Source organism: Littorina saxatilis, linkage group LG2 (assembly GCF_037325665.1).
Source record: "Littorina saxatilis isolate snail1 linkage group LG2, US_GU_Lsax_2.0, whole genome shotgun sequence".
NCBI lineage: Eukaryota > Metazoa > Mollusca > Gastropoda > Littorinimorpha > Littorinidae > Littorina > Littorina saxatilis.
In genome coordinates, this window is record NC_090246.1 from 49,317,480 (window position 1) to 49,337,371 (window position 19,892).

Consider the following 19,892-nt stretch of genomic DNA (forward strand, 5'->3'; position numbering starts at 1 on the left):
GGAATTTGTTAAAAATGAAAAGTAGTTAAGATGTTTCTTGGTAAGAATTATAAGTCTGTATTCTATATCTTGAATAACGGGCTTGTAATATTATTTTTATTTTATTTCAAATCGAGTTAAAAAGTGGAACCTTTCAGGATCACCAATAAAACCAAATAGATGAGCAAGTAAGAGGAACACGAACAATAAATCTCAAAACTTTTTACAAATAAAAGGATTAAGATGTAAGCCACGAAGGCCGTGGTAATAAAAACAATATGTACAGTTTGGCGACCAGTGGGCCTTGGGTGAGGATATGTTGTCTAGAAGGTAGTCGCTGGAATCAGGAGGGATGGCGGGAGCCACTCGACCTCAAACTGAAACACGCTGATGTGATAATCTGGGCTTAGTTATACCCACAGCCCCATGTCCGAGTCCCTGACCAGTCGGCACAGCAGCAAGCTGTGTGACCAGCCTAGAGAACTGCTACTGCGCAGATAATCCTGGGGACTCAGACCATGGAGCTGCATATGGTCATATAAGGTTTTAAAGGTAATTCTATTTGTAGCGCATGGAGCGAAAATGTGTTGAAATGAATAGGGTTCTCCACAATGGCAGGACTTGTTAAAGATATGGAAGCGGCAGCCGCCGGCACGGAGGCGTCTGAAGATAGTGAGGAGGTTTGTTGGGAGATCGGGGTGTAGATCGTTCATATCAATGGGTTGATAGGACAGAGATGTTACGTACTGACTTCGAATGAGTTTACGGATTTTACTGTAGAACTCGGTTACTGAGTAGCCGATGTTAGTGTTAGCTGGGCTATATTCTGCCGCTTCTTTGGCAGCGACATCCGCCAGTTCATTTCCCCGGACCCCTACGTGAGAGGGGACCCAGAGAAATGATACGGATGTGCCGGATGAGATTAACTGGTGACATATAAAGAGGATTTCTCTTTGTAGCTCTGCCCGATTTGATGTGTTTCGATGCAGAGTTTGTAATGAAGAGCGCGAGTCAGAGCAGAAAACTACCGCACGCGGTGTGACTGGGAGGTCATTTATAAAAGTGCATGCCATGAGCAAGGCAAATAGCTCGGCTGAGAATATGGAGATGTCTTTATTAAGAGTATATTTCCTTGAGATTTTGAGATCTGGGATCACAAAGGCGCAGCCAACGCTGCCGTCTGCAAATTTGGATCCGTCAGTAAAGACTTTTAAATGCTCCGAGAATTTGTAGTTTAGGGTTTCTTTTGTAACAGTAGCTAGGTAGACGGGGTTATCTTTTTTGGTAGTATTATCTTCACTGTCGTATATGATAGTAGGGGTTTCCTCAAGCCAAGGCGGGTAGGAGGGCGGGGGGACCCTGGCCAGCTCACTGACCTTCACCCCGCTATCGGCTAGAATGCGGTTTACTGTGTCGGATAAGGGTAGCGTTTTGGCCAAGAGTTGAGTGCTATGTTTGGTGTTGGCCTCATAATTTTGGTGCTGAGGAAAAAAGTCAGTCAGGACCTCGCAGGCAGAGTTCTCTACCGCGTGGGCTCTAACAGCATACTGAGCTGAACGGAGTTTTATCTCATCCACAAGGGGCAGCCACCCACACTCGCTGTAGACTCGACTCTTACTCGCTTGTTGGGAGAGTCCCAGAGCTATTTTGAGCGCCCTGCACTCTATAATAGCCAGTTTTTTCATGAGCGCCGGGCGCGTCGCGAAATAAGCTTCGCACCCGTAAAGGAGGCGGGAGCGAATTAATGCCCGCACTACCTCTGTGACACACTTACGTCCTCTGGCCCAGGATTGGGACGCCAGGTAGCGTATGATATAAAGATCCTTGTTGGCCTTATTGATCAGATGTTCGATATGACTGGTCCAGTTAAGTCGGGTATCGATGATAACGCCGAGGAACTTAACTTCTGAGCTCGGTTTGATAATATCACAACCTATCTTTATACTGCAGTTCCTGTACAGTTGTCTACGGGAGACAACAAGAAAGACTGTTTTATTTGAGGCTAGTTGGAAGCCGTTGGTGTACATATATTGACAGAGGTTGTCGATTTTAGTTTGGTAAGAAGATAAGTCAACAGTGTTGGTAACTCTGTTATGGCGTGGTCTATTAGTGTCTATTAAGGCGAGGTCGTCCGCATACAGAAGTACACTGGCACCGTCAACCTTAACAGAAGTAATGTCATAGAGCATGATGCTGAATAAGTTTGGCGCGATGATACTGCCCTGGGGAACCCCCATGTCCAGCGCATGGGTTTCGGACACCGAAGAGCCCACTCGGACAGACATCTTGCGATTGCTGATGAAGTTTTTGATGAATTGGTACATGTGGCCAGAGACACCGATTCTGCCGAGTTTTAGGAGTAGACGAGCATGCCAGACGCTGTCGTACGCAGATTTAATATCAAAGAAGGTTCCAAGAAGAGAATTATTACTATGTGCCAAGGTCTTTTTGATTTTTTCAGTGACGTGCACAATGTGGTCCGCACACGAACGACCTTGCCTAAAACCTGCCTGGCATGTAGGAATGATATTGTGTTTATTGAGGTGGAACTCCAGCCTCTGGTTCACCACACGCTCAAAGATCTTGCTGAGGTGGGGGGTTAGTGATATGGGGCGGTAACTGCCAGGTAGATTGCCCGGTTTTCCGCTCTTCAATACTGCTACTACTTGTGAGTCTGACCACGCTGCGGGGATAGTATCCTTTAACCAGCATAGGTTGAAAAACTGAGTGAGAAACTTAACAAAGTTAGGTGGTAGATGTTTTATCATGTGATATGATATTGGGTCTAAACCTGTGGATTTTTTTGGGTCTTTCACAGAAGAGATGGCGTTTTGGACTTCTTTTGCCTTAAACATGCAGTTTATAGGCAACTGGTTGTCATCTGGGGGGTATGTGAAACCCTTCTCCTGATCTAACCTATAATTGAGTCGTTCAGTATCTAGGGATTTTGATTGACTATTTTTGGCAAAGGTATCTGCTAATAGGTTTGCCTTTTCAGAGTCAGTTGTGGTCATTTTATCACCCGATAGTAGTGGCTTTTCTTTAGTTCTGTATCTACATTTAAATCTGCGGATTTTCTTCCAGATTTTGCCACAGTCTTTGTAATCTTTAGTTTCTTTGTGGACAAAGTTTTCCCAGTTTTGAAGTTTAGCCTCAGCGGTGATCTGGTTAAATTGTATTTCAGCTGACTTCATATTCGTGAAGTTAGCGTCTGAGCAGTGCCTGAGATATGTCCTAATGTGATATCGCTTGTTTGCCAAGGCTTCATCACAGTCTGCATTCCACCACTCATTCCTTTTGGCCTTACAGTTAGGATTTACTGATTTAAGCGGAATGTGATTATTGGCAGCAGTGAGTATACATTGACGTATGTTATTGTAAGAGGCTTCGATGTCATCCGTAAGGAGAGTTTCCTCCCTGACACCCTCGAGCTCCGCACGGAAGCTGTCCCAATTTGCCTGTTTGTAATTGTACTTTTTTCTGACCTCCGAGTTATTGCGATTAGGGGCGAAGTGGCGGAAGGTAAGAACAATGGGTAAGTGATCGGAGCCGAGGGCGTCCGGGAAAACGTTCCAGTCGATGTCAGTGACTATGGCATTTGAGCAAAGGGAGAGATCGATTGCTGACGGGGAATGGTCAGCTCTGTCTGGAAGTCTGGTTGCCGAGCCATCGTTTAGTATACAAAAGTCAGTTTCCAAAATGACGTCAGCAAGGTTGCTATTGGCATGTTTGTATCTAGGGTTAGCAGAGTCCCACAGAGGGTGGTGATTATTAAAATCACCCATCACGCACCAGTGTGCCCTGCCATGATCCAGGGATTTTAGCCAGTCGGTAGTTCCTTTTTTATTACACCCGTGGGGGTAATATATGTTAACTATGTTGAGGTTTTTGGATCCTTTTATTTCGATTTCAACAGCACATGTACTGAGATTTTCTGAACTAGGGATGAGAGGTGCAAAGGGTTTGTAATTTAAGGAAGACTTTAGATAAATAGCTGTTTGAATGAGTTGCCCTGAGCCCTTTTGCTCTACTATGGGAGGGAAGTCAAAACCATCTATAGAAGGCAGTAGGGAGCGTTTTCTCTTGACTGACTGGATAACTAAGATGTCAGCAGAGTGATTTGATATATAATTATATAGCTGAGAGAAGTTAGAGTTGATAGAGCGACAGTTCCACTGTAATATGATAAATCCGTGACCGCTTTCACTTTGTTCAGCCATTTTAACACGCACAAAGAAGGTAAGTTAAAGGGCAGATTTAAAATAGGTTAAAAAGTGGTTTTGACAGCTTTCATATCCGTCACGGACAACTGCTTGGCACCAGCAAGGGCGCCCAGCGCCAGAGTGGCGCCGCCCGGAATGAAGCGTTCAACCTTGGTGTTGGAGAGTTGTGTGTATGTAGCTGAGAGGGAGTCGATCAGGTCGAGAGGACTCTGCATCTGTCTGGCCTTAACCATGTAGCCGAGGCACTGCTCGATGAAACCTTGAAGGCCTCTTTGTTGTTCATTTAAATTTGCATATTGCTCTCCTGTTTTTAGCTTATCTAGTGCAGCGTCGGCTAGCTCAAGCTCTGCCTTCTCCTGCTCCTCCCTCATCTGCTGCTTTATTTCCTGTTCAGTTTTAAGTTTGTATTCTCTGAATCTCTGGGCCAATCCCTCCTCCATTCTCCCCATCAACCTCTCGAAGAGCTGCTCTTCTTTCGAGTCCTCCTTCCTGTTCTGGGCTTTGCGTAGGAGGGAGGCCTTTAACCCGGGGGTCCCATGAAGCGGCGCCTCTGCCCGAGCCGTCTGAGACTTACAGGGCGCCTGGGGGCCAGGATTTGGATTTTGCGAAGTTGTTTGGTGCTTCGCGGTTGCAGCAGAACTGTCCGCATGAACTGGAAGGAGTGTATTGTCATGTTCGGTCATTTTGTTTTTGATTTCTTGTATTTTATTTACTTGCCCACCCAGGGGGGGTCTCTGGACAGCCAAAGAGTACCCGGACCGGGGGGTTGAGGTCCGCCGGATCGGTTGCGGAGGGGGACGCCAGAAGGAGTCCCTCATTTCCGCTGGGGCAGTCGCTGTTTTATTTTGTTGTTTGGCGAGCTCGCGCCGCGCCCGATCCAGGGCCTCAGAATATGGTATGTATGCTGCCGACCTGATCTTATTGGCCTGCAACCTCAGTCTCATTTCCGGGCATCCAAGATAAGCGGCGGAATGCTCGCCCTTGCAGTTTACGCAATGTTTGGCCTTGGTGCACGTCGCTCCGTCGTGGCCCTTGGAGCCACATCGGGGGCAGATCTGCACTTTTGATTTGCATTGTTGTTTTAGGTGCGATAGTCTCTGGCACTTCGTACAGCGCCGCACTGGAGGAGTGTAGGGTTCGACGCCGTACACCTCACTCTCCAGAACGACGCTGTCTGGAAGAATTGCCGTTGTAAACGTGACACGGACCGCCTGAGACGGTTTCCCATCCCTAAGGAGAAGACGGCGAAAAGATCGAACCGAGGAGGGGCCCTTTTCTACAAGACTCCCATCCTCCATCCGGACGCGCACGCCCACTGCCATCTCAGACAGGTCTGTTCCTGAATGTATTGTGGGTATGCGTTTAATGACACCTTCGGTTGTTACCTCCGGACGGTGGCATTTCACTTTGATGCCGCCGATCGAGTCCAGCCTCAATAGCTTGTTTTGTTGTGATGCTGAGGAGCACCCTACCAGGACGCTCCCAGCTGCCAGCATGCGTATTTCTTTGACCTCGCCGATGGCAAGGTCAAAAGTTTTTTTCCTCCTGAGGCCGAGTCCCTGCAATGTTGCAGGGCCCTCCTTCAGGTCCTGCACCACCACGGGGAACTCTAAGAAGGAGGGAGGAGGTTGCTTGGGTTGGTAAAGAAGTTTTCTTCGGGGTCTTTGTTTTGTGTGTGTGTGTGTATTGGCAGGTGGTAGTGGCTGTTGAGTTGTCTGGTTTTCTTGTGATTCAGTTAGGGGTTGGGAGGTGTCGACCCCCCGGGCAGATGTTGCATGGGAAATACCTGTGTTTCCCTGAAGAGGGGGACCCTCGCAGAGGACCTTTTGCTTCTTTTTCTTTTTGGGCTTCTTACGATTGACTTCGGTGAAGTCTTCCTCAAAATGATCAGTAATCTGAGAGCGTGGGGGGCTATCCCGGAAGAGAAGAGATTCCGGAGAGCTCTGCCCCCCCTCAGGGTCGTCCTCCCGCAATCTCTTTCTCTTGAAAGGAGAAGATATGCTGGTTTTCTCATTGGTGATTGCTTTATTAAGCTGTTTGGATTTTGGGGACTGACCAGTCCGGCTGGCCCGGTCAGTCTCATTCAGTGATTCCATGGGAATATCTGGGGCGCGGTCAGAACCGCTTGCTGTTTGGTCCATATTAAGGGACCAATCTTGCTCCCTCAGAGCAGTGGTGTCCGTTGGAAGGTAGTTATCTACCCAGATGAACGTTTCCCGCCTATCAGCAAAGGTGGTGTTTGGCAGTTTGTGTTTAGCAACTTGGCTCATCACTTACAAGGTACGGTACGGTCACCAAGAAAAAACAAGCCAAACAGCTCAGGGTTAAAAAGGCAGGATAAAAGCAGGGTAACAAAAGCGTCCCTAGACAAAGAGTGAGCTGAAGCTCACCCCTCTAGCGACTTTCACTTCTCTCCCGAGAAACACGAGGACTCCTGCAGGGCGAGTGGGAACGCCACCAAGGGCAGCTAGCCCCCTTTCTGGACCCACGCCAAGAGCAGAGGGAGCTGTGTCGTGTGTTTAAGACACAACGAAAATGTGATTGTCCCCCTTTACCCTCAGGAATTCGGGAGAAAATCGCTATTTGAGCACTGACTTGGCTATGTAACTCGAGGTGCGTTAAAGCAGTCGCTATGTAATCAGCATGTTTGCTTGTGAAAGAACGCACTCTACGGGCCAGCAACTGCAGTGAATTACTCGTGCTGAGTGTGACATGACATGCACGTGACAGAACACGACCCACATGATGATGCATACAGACAGACAAAAGCCGCCAGACCCCATCACAAACAGAACTCTAAAATCCACAGGTGTTGCTTACACAAAGACAAACACACACACACATACACACAGAGAAGCCGTATATATATATGTATATCTATAAATATATAGAGATAGGTGACAGTGTATTTTTCGCGTGGCTATAAATTGATTCGACCTTTTCACTTTGACAGTAAGAACAACTTACGGGTGCAAGGGAAGCGTTCTGGACAGCGCAGTGACATTCTAAAAATAGTAACGTAGAAACGGGAATATGGATTGAAGCCACACGAAGGAAGGGAGATAAACGGGGTGAATCGCGAGACAGAGACAGACAGCGTGGCGGTTCACCACAATCACCTTTGAAGGCGAAGTCCTGTCAAACGGGATTGAGAATTTTAGAGCTTATTTCTTAGCCCTATATTATCTGTTGTGGCTTCTCAAATGCCAGAACATACAGACAGATGATAAAATCGTTTATTTAACGTCACGATACAGACAGACAAAAGCCGCTAGACCCCATCACAAACAGAACTCTATAATCCACAGGTGTTGCTTACACACACACACAAACACACACACACACAGAGAAGCCGTATATATATATGTATATCTATATCTATAAATATATAGAGATAGGTGACAGTGTATTTTTCGCGTGGCTATAAATTGATTCGACCGTTTCACTTTGACAGTAAGAACAACTTACGGGTGCAAGGGAAGCGTTCTGGACAGCGCAGTGACATTCTAAAAATAGTAACGTAGAAACGGGAATATGGATTAAAGCCACACGAAGGAAGGGAGATAAACGCAAAATATTGGAGAAGATAAGGAAGAGTTACTGGGAATGGTGAAATGAACAGAAAAACCAAAATCGGTTCAGCGCTGCGTGCTGAGAGCACGTGTTGAAATATCTCATCGATGATATTGTGTCCGGGGTGTAGCTGAATACGGTGTCCAAATTTGAAAAAGATCCACCGAGAACTTTGGCGTTGTGATGTGGTCTAGCGGCTTTGGTGTGTCGGTATGGGGGCCCGGGTAGCTGAGGTGGAACCAAAATCGGTTCAGCGCTGCGCGCTGAGAGCACGTGTTGAAATATCTCATCGATGAGGTTGTGTCCGGGGTCTCTCTAAATAAGCCCACCAAATTTGAAGCAGATCCATCGAGAACTTTGGCCGTGCATGGCGATTACACACACAGACAGACAGACACAAGTCGTATATATAGATAGAAGAGTAATAATACGAATTGTAGACGATAGAAATAAGAAGAAGAAGGAAGAAAAGTTTTAAAAAAACGTACCTTTTTTTTTTTTGCCGCGGTAGGCATTTTTCTTGCTGGAATAATATCAAGGAATGTCACTAGACATTTCTGCAAAATAATTGTTCATGAATTGTTCCCCGTTGATCGCATATTGAGGTGTTCCAAGTTGGCCGACTGTTCCGGGATTGGCGACTTTCCCTTAACTGTTGCAGGGCATCGTGAAAAGAGTGTCAGATACTAGACAACAGGCTTTTGCATGTTCAGTAACACAGCAGTGCCCCGGCCGTTTACAGATATACAAGGATTAAAAGTAACCCCCTCCCCGCTCTTACCGTGCAATCCAGTTTATAGATCATCATAGATTCGTGCGGGCTTTTGAATAAGAGCATCTTTCCGCTTGGTCGTGCGACGAAAATCGACAGCATGTCCGCTTTTTGTGTTGAGTGGGAATTGTTCGCTGATCTGTGTAGTAATTGACACAGTCTATGTCCATCTGCAAAATTATTTCAGCAAAAAAACAAAAAACTATAATCTGCACATTTTGGTACGCCATTGTCTTAGCTGAAGAATATTAACCCAAGTAAAACTTAGATACAGTAACACCTCTCTACCTCATCTGATTTAAGACCTCATCTGTTTTAAGACCTTGTTTCCCAGAATTGTTTCTTTATAAAGTCTGTACCTTTGCCTTTATTTTTGGACTCCCTTCATTTTAATACCTAAATTCCGCAGATGTTTGGCGGTTTTAGAACAGAGGTTTCACCGTGTACTGTAGTGTGCACGGGCAGAAAGGCATATTTCAAACATTGGAACCCTGATGCAATTGTTCTAGATTGACATAAGGGACGTTATCACGAAAGCATGATTGTTTTTCAGATAGCTCTGCTCCCCCCTTCCACCATGTAAGTTAAGAAGCCTGTCCACAGACACTGTAGATTTTAGGCTACTTCAGTTTCTGAAATTGACTTCTATCGATTTTAGCAAAATGTCACCGTGCCATGACCTTTCGCTCTGTTGGAGTTTGAATCTATGTCTGGCAGATAGTGAATCAGCGCGCGTGTAGGCTGATTAGCCAATCTCGCCTATTACTCCAGCCTTATTTGCAGTGCCACAGCGACAGAAAACTGCTGTGAGCCACTCTCTGATTTACGGAAAACCTTCTGTCTGTGATTTATTGTCTTCTCGTCGTTTCGTTTTGTCCAAGACCCGAACAAAAGAGGTGTTGGATTCTTGCTGGAAAGGGAGGGAAGCAAGCTTGTGAATACATGTCACGGATGGAATTGCCAAACTTGCAGTTTCTTGTTCCGTTTCTTGGTAAAATTTATCGTCGAAATTAGGGAAATTTATTACTCTCTTACTTCTTTTTCTCCCCTATCCTTTTCTGTTTAAACCCAAGCTTGCTTGCTGCAATGTCTCTTAAGTTGTATGGCATTGTAGAGAAGTGGCTGACGAGTGTTCAGACTCTTGCGTCTGTCTGTGCCAGATGTCTAAGCAAAGGCCGATAACAAAAAAGCAGCTGAGTAATGTGTGTTATGGGTTCTAGATCATCGCCTCAGACGATCCAAGCGTGTCGTGTAAAGACGTAAGCAATTGCTAACAACACTGCTCTGTTTGTCATTTTGGGTTCTTTATGTTGCAAAAATTGTCAACCATCAACAAGGACAAGGGAAATGTATTTATTTCATGAACAGTGGAAAATGTAGACAAAAAGTGTAACAAGCAAGAGTTATGTGCGTGTCTGTGTTCAGAGAGAACAACGGAGCTGATATATTGCAGTTGCGCTTTCATATTTGAATTATGTTCTTCAATTTTTTTTGTCTTTCTTTGTGTGATTTTCCTGTCCCATGGAAAATTATATCAGCTGTTCGAAATATTACAATATTATGTTTGTATGTTCATGGTCATAAGTATGCTTGTCGTCGTTCTACGAATTAATATGGTGATTGCAGTCGTCAAACATCGTTTATAATTCAATTGTGAAGCATTAAATGAACAAGATATGAGGCCCGCCGCATTTCTTGTTTTGGTTTCTTGGGTTACGGTTACAAGCATTGGGTCTTGTGCTCCATGATGTATCCTGTTAGATTTCTGTGCATCTTTTTGTCTTGTACATAACGCTATGAACAACAATACACTTGCAATTGTACATGGGCATAACATGAAAAAAGATAAACACACATATTATGGCAGTTACATCCCCGGTCGGTATGTCTATGAGCACACTAGCAAACAACCCAACAACAACAACGAACAAACAAACAACGAAAAACAGCCCAGCTTATTATATATACATGTACAATAATAATATATTGCACATCGTATTGTCGAATCTGACAATGTTACCGCCCCCGTAGCGCAGTGGTTAGCGCATCGGGCTGCGGGCCGGGAGGTCGTGGGTTCGAATCCCATCAGGGTCATGTGGGTTTTTCGGGCAACGGTCGGCTCCTACCCAGAGTGGAAGTGATATGGTTCCTATGGGAAGGCTGGGATCACACAGCCGAGTGTCATTCACTTAACGAATGCGACTTTGAGGGTGCTCAGGTTCTGTATACCTGACCAACACCGCAGGTGCAGCAGTTCTCGGGCCTGGTTGACGCCAGGATATATTATGACAGTAAGCGTAGAGTGCTGCCCTGTCACGTAGTCTCAAACCAAATTGGAAATCCAAAGCATCATCATTATAATCATCCTCATCTCATTAATCATCCAAAATATAAGTTGTCCTTGCTCTTGTGGCCCTTCATGCCCGGAGCTCTCGTGGTGACCTTGGTCTCAGTGTTCCTGTTCGATCCTTCCCTGAATAGTAGTTCTGCTGTCAGTCTTCAACGTGTGACGTTCTGGTGGGTCGACGGAGGGACGTGGTGGCGGTCTGCTCTCTGGAGGGGTCACTCAGTCTGGCTACGCGACTTAGCTCGGGACAGACCCACTACTGAACACCGTCGAAGTGACTCAGCAGAAGTGCAGTGTCATCAGCGACCCGACATCCCCCCCTGGAGCGTCTGTAAAATCGACAAGTCTGGCAGCGGAACGAAATTCAGAGGTGGTTGGAGCAGCGAATGCAGGGACGGGGCGGTGTGAGAGCACAACGGGACAAAGGAACAGGTGTAAGGGTAAAAAAAAAAAAGAATCTGACAATGTTAAAGGGCTTAATAAACTTGTGTTTTCTCCTCAGGCCTGATGCCGGTGCCGGAGGCGAGTAGCTACGGGGGAGGATACTCCCTCAACCCCCCGCACAACCCCCAACACTCGGGATACGGACACTCACAGTTCCCCATGTTCGAACAGAAGATCGCTCAGCTCACTCAGGGACACAAAGACTCAGGTAAGAAAATTAACCTGTATATTTCCTCCCGCTTTACCACCACCCGGATGTAACGCCGTGATATTTTGGTTGCTTGTGAATTGTCTGCGATGGTTCCATTTTTGCCTCCACCCCCAATCCGATCCTTGCTTCAAAAATGAAGTCATTTTGGGGTTTTTCTTTAAAGGTCTTACATACAAGTGTAGGCAGTCTGATCAGTAGCACGTACGCACTTGGCTCACTTTTCTCTCTGGATAATAATATATATACAGGGGAACGTACACCCCTTTTCAGATTTCCCCCGAAAGCGGCGTATGGCTGCCTAAATGGCGGGGTAAAAACGGCCAAACACGTAAAAGCCGTGGGAGTTTCAGCCCATGAACGAAGAAGAAGACTCCCAGATTTAACATCCACCCCCAATCCTCCCCATCTCTTTCAACCTCGCTTTTTTATGTTCACATGTACAGCGTTTGTAAATTTACTTCCATTTTCAGACCTGATTTTCTCACACTATGTAATGTCTTTAAAGGTTCCATAGTACCATTTTGCCTCCAAGACCCAACCCCTTGTTTTGAAATAAGGTCATTTTGTTTGTCTGTTAGAGCCTTATATTGGCTTTTTGATCAGAAATACAACACACATGTACGCACAGACGCACTAGGTCAAGTTGCTCAGTTGATTGATAATAATACGTAAGTATGAGCTTGTTATAATTCTGATTTACCGACCTGTGTTGACAGTACGATAACCTTTGAGGGACGTGAATAGTAGCTTGATAGCATATCAGCCTTGCAAAAAATATTTTGAACTACGTTGGTTTACTCTGTACACAGTTTAATAGACCACAATATGTCTTTCGAATCAAACAGTAAGGGATACTTTGCTTCTTGTGTAAGCCGTCGGGTTAAGCACCACAGTTCTGGCCATGCAGGCTTTCCCCCCCTACTTTATAAAATACCAACATTCACAAGTCTGGCTGCTTCAATGCAGAATTGTAGTTTATTTGTGTGTGTGTGTTGTTTGTTTGTTAGTTTGTTACTTTTTTGTGTGTGTGTTGCTTCATTCATTTCTTGAATTGACAGAGGTATCAGCTACGAAGCTTATTCAGAGAGAAAAAAATTCACACACCATCAAGAAAACAGACTTTTAGATTTTTAGTCAGTGGCCAGATAGAAAGATGCACTTTTCCCTTGCAAAAGCATGGGTAACTTAAGGGCAATGTACAAGATGGTCTGCACAGATGGTCTACGCAGAAAGAAAGATACCTTGGGACAGTGTTCTTCATTGTCATAAGATTGCTGTAGGATGGCTGATCTGTACGCCTGAAGCCTTAGAGGAGCGACGAACCCCGAGTTTTTGTCGCTTCATCGTTTGCTTTTTGGCTGTCCGCTATCACTCACTTTTTGCTACCGTCTTTTTCTCATCGCCGTCCTTTTCAATTTGATGGATTAAAAGTTCAGAGATGACAGAGACGGAGCATGGATTGTGTGAAAGGAAAGAGGGTTGTGTGGGTTGATGGTGGTGCTTGTGTTGCTGGGCGATATTTGACACGAAGATTCTTTGATGACAGTTCATGAGCGCAAGGAAGGAGAAATATACCGCCTTGAACGTGGGGGAGGAAGAATGAAGACAAAACAGAAACCTTCTATCGTCTGTTTAGAAAGATATCAGAAAAAAGACTTCTGTTTACGGCTTCAAAAGACTTTGCACAGGGGATTGGGAAATTTTGGGGCCCGGGGCTGGAGAGAAAAAGAGAGGTGTGGGGGGGTGGAGTGGATGGGAGGTCGGAGAAAGAACATTCAGGAGACTGAATATTTTGTTTGGGTAGGAAGTTTAATTATTTCCACGTCTTGGCCTTAAAAAAGTGCAAGTTATGTGCGACATACGTCAAGATCGGTAACTGCACGTACGCAATATTTACCACAGACACAGACACGGCTGACGATTTTAAAAGTGCCGAATTATAGGTTTACAAGTTTGATTTTACCGTCGCTATTTCCTCACCACATACGTCTGCATATCTCTCGCTGAATAACCTTTAACCCTCCAACCCACCCCCCTCACCATAACCACCCCCTCCTTTTCTGCCTGTTAAGACGAGTGGAATGAATGTTGCGTGAACATGGTAATGCACCTCAAAATTATCTCTTTGTACTACTTAACCAGCTTGTTGGCTGAGATTATCCAGACCCAAATTAGTGTCATCTTCTAAACAAAAAGCAAGTTTGTTTTGCAACGTTGCCTTCAGCAGGCGGCGGAAGATAGGATGTTCGAGGCCAGAGCGCAATGACAGGCGAAAGGAAAGAGGGAGGAGGGAGAGAGTGTTTTGCGTATTGCATGTGTTTAGCTGTTTACGTAGTGAATTGCGCAGCCCATAGTGCAATGTGGTTTTGGGGTTGTCTGACGACAGGGGGTTCCCTACTCAGACACTTACCGTTACGAGATAACACACACACGCATACACACGCACGACCATTCGCGTTTCATTTCACCTCTATCCCCCTTCACACACACACACGTACATGTAATTTTAGCACACGCACACAGACAGAGGCACGTACGCGCACGCACACACACACACACACACACACACACACACACACACACACACACACACACACACACACACATTCTTTTACACATAACACATGAACATAAAGCCTTAAAAAGTGAGAACGCAACGCACAAAAACGAGTGGTAAGCTTCCCTGATTGTGTCTGTCTCGCACACACAAAAACCATGATTTACCGCCAAAACATGTGCGCATGTTTTTTTCATGTATTGGTTCGAAACAAAGGGCCAGTCAGTCAAACTGAGAAAAATGGATACAAGGAGTGACTTGCGCGCTCGTGTGAGTATTTTTTTGTTTGTATGCGAGGTTTTTTTTTTCGTTTTTGGTGATAATTTACACCATTCTCTAAACAGTGTTTTCTTCTTCTTGCGTCGATGTCTCAAATATATATTGTCTTTTCCTGTTTCCTTTTTAATTCCCGCTTGTTTTCTTGCTTTCTATTTACTTTCTGCTTCTGTTTTATCACTAGTTTTCAATTCGGATCTCGCCTAGCTGAATTTTGCGCGGTTTGGTTGTGGGCAGCATTGGCAGATTCTTTGTGTATAAACTGTGAGTACACAACAACGTGTTTTTTCATATCGTGCCAAAATGTCAGATTTTTGAAATGTTTTGAAATGTTGAGGCCGAGAGTTAAGAAACACTCCCGCTGCTAGCAGATACGACTAAATCCTCTTTGTTCCAGCGCAATCACTGGTGTTAAGCCTGTCAAGATCTGCCCTTATTTTTGAAGAGGCGGAAGTTGTTATTTTCATTAGACAGGGCACAAAAAGAGACGATAACTCTGCGAAGAAACCCCCTGTGTTTACTTAGCAACCAGCTCGTTAGCCTCTGATGATATGCAGATCTAATTCTTGGCCAAATTTCAACAACTCACAGGATTCTCCCCTGCGCTGAAAGGGCGCAGTGTTTCACGCAAATGAACCGGCAGCTCTGCGAGGATAGACAGCAGAGCTCCAGTCGGCCTTTTGTAAAGGAAGAAAGAAAAGAAAAGGCGGAGGGAGGAGGAAGAGAAGAGAAAGCGAGGGCATTAATTTTGTATCCCGTCACTTTAACTAGTGTGGTAGTGACCATCATTGAGAGGAACGAAGGCAGTGATAAAGTGCACTGGTTCGATTCAACGGCCTTGCTGTGTGTGTCCGGGCGTGCGTGGCGTGGCCGGGGGAAGGTGACCATTGAGTTCTGTAATTTTAGCTCACTGCTTCTGACTGATGAGCCCGCTAGACCTTGCACTGGACACTGGCCCGCAACACGGCCAATCGAATTACAGACGCAGGAGGATAGTGGAAATTAAAGCCCTTCGTCCCGATGTCATTAGGCGCGGGGGATGAAAGGGAGGAGTAGTCGAAGGGGTCGAGGGGGGTTGTGGTCAGGCAAAAAGCTCAGGTATCTGGGTCCACAGAAGCGGAGAGCCTGGCACCGGAAGTGAGAGTCTTGCAGCGAAAGGCAGCAACAGGAAGAAGAGCTGGGGTTTCCGCCGGAAGGACGAAAGCCGTCTTTTGCCCTGGAAAAACTAAAGCGCCAGTCCACCCGAGCTGGCCAATTTATTTCCTTTTATTCTCGCCTTGATGAGGTCGGACTGGACGTAAAGCAGCAGCCACTTGCACATGCCTCTCTCTTCTGCCAAGTAGCACTGACAATTTCTGGACATTCATTTTTCTGATAGTCTGTATTGTGCAACGTGAAGATATTGTAATATTATAGCTGGCCGCAGCTTGCTAAGCTATCTCTGTGCAAACAAGTCATCAGGACCTTGGCGCAAGCGTGTGCTGTAGTTCATCATTCTTAGGGGCCTCTTTAGGTGACGTAGAGGTGATTTTCCTGAATTAAGCCTCGATAATTTTGGGGCAAAATGGTAAAAAAGAGTACATGGAGACGCTGCGCTTCTCAGTAGTATGGCCATTTCTTGCAACTCTAGACATTGAGTTTCGTTGGAAGGTCAAGAAAGACCTTCCAGACCTTTGTGGGTGTTTCAGCGTCGAGGTTATATCGTAGAATGTTTTTGGTAGTTGCAGTGTTCTTGTGTAGTATTTTGGGACCCTGCTGTTAAAAAACTTGAGGCTTGTAGAATATAGTGACAAAACTTCAAGATCTTGATAAGCTGAGAACTTATTTCTCAGAGTCAACTTTGTGTGCAGACTCTCCTCGGTGTCCGAACACCCCCGTGTGTACACGCAAGCACAAGACCAAGTGCGCACGAAAAAGATCCTGTAATCTATGTCAGAGTTCGGTGGGTTATAGAAACACAAAAATACCCAGCATGCTTCCTCCGAAAACGGCGTATGGCTGCCTAAATGGCGGGGTAAAAAACGGTCATACACGTAAAATTCCACTCGTGCAAAAAACACGAGTGTACGTGGGAGTTTCAGCCCACGAACGCATAAGAAGAAAAAAATAAGCTGAGAACATGACAAGGTAAAACCCTGCACGTTGCATTGAGATCAAGTGATTTTACAGCGTTGATTCTCCTCCGCCAAAAGCTCATTGTTCTTTGCCAACAGTTGAAGTGGCAATCACGTTCTTCGATAATGTCGTTCTTCGCCTTTATTACGAACCCCTTACCTCGTCACGACTGTCTGTGCCCAGGGCGCGCAATATCCTACGCGCCCCCATTTTAGTGCGCGCGCAATATCGCACGCACGTACGCCCACGCCCACGCACACTCAGACAGGCAGAAAAGCACGCAAACAAGCACACGGACACACACGCATGCACTCACGCACGCACGCGCACACACATACACACACACACACACACGAGAGAGTGACAGACAGACAGAGAATGGGTGGGGGGGGGGGGGGGGCGCAGGTTTTTTACAACTCACACCCTCTCCTCTCTTGCTTCCAAGACTTAGAGTTTTTTCAAGACCGAGCGGCAGCAATATTTTGTAACTCTTCTTCAAGTTGGGAAAGGCCACGTAGCCACTCAGCCCATTGTTTTAACGCGCTGTGCTGGGGGGGGGGGGGGGGGGTCCCGGCATCACGTTTCTGCGCGGAGGAGGAAGTCTTGTGACAGTAAAGTTGTCCCCTCCCAAATACACCTGATCCACGCAGGCTTGCCCAATTGCACCCTGGCTGAAGGTAATCACACAACGCTAACCAGGCTGCAGGCATCGGGGAAAGTGACTTCATACCATCCTGCTGGCATTGGCTTGTTGTCTTGTCTTGGCTTGTATTTGTTGTCGGGTTTTTGTTGCTGCTTTTCTTCGATCCCTGCTCGTTGCTGCGCGGCTTGTGATTGTCGTGAGTTCGCCTCTCTCAATTGTAAACAATGGTGCTCAAATATTTATAACCTTCGCAATATTACAAATAATGAATTCATCCCCAAGCGTATACCGACTAATGTAAAAGCTTTGTCGTCCAGAGCTTGCATCGTTAATAAAGCTGTGTCTTACCTAACCAAGAGTTGCCCGTCGTGTTGCAGTTAAAGTGGCCCCCACTTTTCTTTATAGTAAGTTAGGATGACCCTTTTAGGTTACTGTCCCGGGGTCATAGTACAGCAGTCCCTCTCATGAACGGACACCCTTGGGCCATAGCATTCATTTGCAGGTGGCCGGTCACGGGAGGGGAGACCACACCACCCCCTCCCACATACACTCACACACACAACATGATTGAGTCTATGCTAACCACTTCTTGTGGCTACTAAACAATAACATCCAACTTCTAATAAATTTTTTTAAACGTTCTGCAAAAAATGATTTGTATGAATGGTGTTGAAAAGGAGAAATAAAATAAATCCTCTAGGCGGCAGTGAACGCACTCACCAGGCACTTACATCATACGAAAGCAGCCACACAAACACAGCACAGAGGTAGGTATGCAGAGTCTTTGCGAGAATAAGCCTTGAAAACCAGTTTGAATAAAAACCAGCAGATAGAGCCGCATGTCATAATCATTCTTCTCGACTGGCTTTATTGACTGCATGCCGATCTTGTGGCAGTGAATTTTCACTCTTCAGTTGGAAATACACTACACAACACCGCTCTCACTCTCTCTCACTGCCTACCCTAAGCCCTGACAACTGAGCCTTGGAAATTGTTTGGAAGAGTAGACCTCTCTATTTCTCTCCAAAGCTCTTCCTGCTGACATGCAGTGACACCAGACACCCCACTGAGTTTAGCCAGCTACCCCCCCCCCCCCCCCCCCCTCTCACTCGCTCTCCCTCCCCCCAGCCATGTACTGTTTGGTGCTGTGGCCAGAGAGGTGTCACCGGCTAATTGAGGCCAGCTGCACTGTTCACTCAGAGCAAAACCAGTTGACTGTGTACTTTTGACAAAGCAAGACAACTGTCACTGAAGGGTTCACAGATTAGGTAACCGAGTCATTAAGAAACATCCGCTATCATGTGAGTCTTTGCCCCTCCGAGATTTGTTGGTGTTGCAAGGGGTGGATAGGAGAGGGAAGGTATTGAAAGACAGAAGACAGGAGAGAGCGAGGTTGGAGAGAGGTTGATAAAGAGCCAGGAGCACGTCCTGTTCAGTGTTTCATTACGTTTCGTGTTTTGGTTCATTGAAAATAAAAACTCAACTTTCTCTTGAGACCCATCATGTAACACCACCATTCTGTAGTAGCTTTACAAAGGACGCTGCCTGATTTTGTTATTGATGTACAATGATAAGTTTCGTTTATTTTCCATGTTATTTAAGAATAAGAAGAATAAGAATACTTTATTATCTCATAGAGAAATTCAGGGGTGGTACATAACAATAATACAAACAAGACATTGATTTTACATAAAACATATAGCACTGTATAACATGGACATCTTTAAAGCACTGCGCTTACATATTCTCGCACACCTACGCGTATAACGAACTATGGCTAAACATCATTGCAAAATATCATAACATACAATATATCGCAGGAAATATACGGTTGTACATAAAACCAATACATACATGTACATTACTACTGATTGCACTGGCAGAAGAGGGGCTGAGTCGGGTATGTGGATGTGTTTACATGTTGCTAAGGGTGATGGATTTGGGGATGAAGCTGTTTTGCAGCCTGAGTGTCCTAGCTTTGTGCGTGCGAAGTCTACGGCCAGAGGGAAGGAGTTCATAGAGGTGGGCTAGGACATGGGACCTATCTGAAGCTATCCGCCTACTCTTTCTCACCACACGCTTTTCATACAGGGACTCCACACTTGCTTGCTGCCTGCCAATCACCTTGCTACTGACATTCACCATTCGCACTAAGACATTCCTGTTCTTCACACTCAGACCTCCATACCAGGACACAAAACCAAAAGTGATGACAGACTCGATGAAAGAGCGGTAGAAAGTTTGAAGGATAGAAGAGTTCACATTCAACTTCCTAAGTTTCTGAAGGCAGTAGATGCGTGACTGACATTTTTTGTGTATGAGGGTGGTGTTTGCATTGAAGGACAGCTTATCATCGATAACTGTGCCAAGATACTTATATTCAGTCACACGTTCAACAGTCACACCATCAATCATCAGGTCAGGTCAGGGACAGGGGCAGGGTTTCTTCTAAAGTCTATCAGAAGTTCTTTGGTCTTTGTCACATTTAGGTCTAAAAAGTTGTCTTTACACCAGGCGTTGAAACGTTCTACTTCTGCAAAGTAAGTTGCGTCACTATTGGAGAGATCTTCTAGCGCTGTATCATCTGAATATTTGATAAGAAGGGTGGAGTCAGTGCCACTGCAGTCGTTAGTGTAGAGTGTGAACAACACAGGGGAGATAACTGTACCCTGTGGAGAGCCTATGGAGGTGGACCTAAGGGAAGAGAGAGCTGTCTGAAAGCGGACTGACTGGGTTCTGTTAACGAGAAAGT

The 19,892-nt window shown here is 45.7% G+C and overlaps 2 protein-coding genes across 4 annotated transcripts in view; one reads left to right on the forward strand and one right to left on the reverse strand.

Moving 5' to 3' along the window:
- Nucleotides 1–19,892, reverse strand: part of LOC138959133 (small ribosomal subunit protein eS24-like) — a 434,279-nt gene that overhangs the window by 142,010 nt on the left and 272,377 nt on the right. The window lies entirely within an intron of this gene.
- LOC138959124 (retinoic acid receptor alpha-A-like) overlaps nt 1–19,892 on the forward strand; it is a 203,495-nt gene that overhangs the window by 114,958 nt on the left and 68,645 nt on the right. For all 3 annotated transcript variants that reach the window (XM_070330480.1, XM_070330481.1, XM_070330484.1), the window contains one exon: nt 11,397–11,546. In XM_070330480.1, the coding sequence (XP_070186581.1) occupies nt 11,397–11,546 (150 nt within the window). The remainder of the gene's footprint in view (nt 1–11,396; nt 11,547–19,892) is intronic.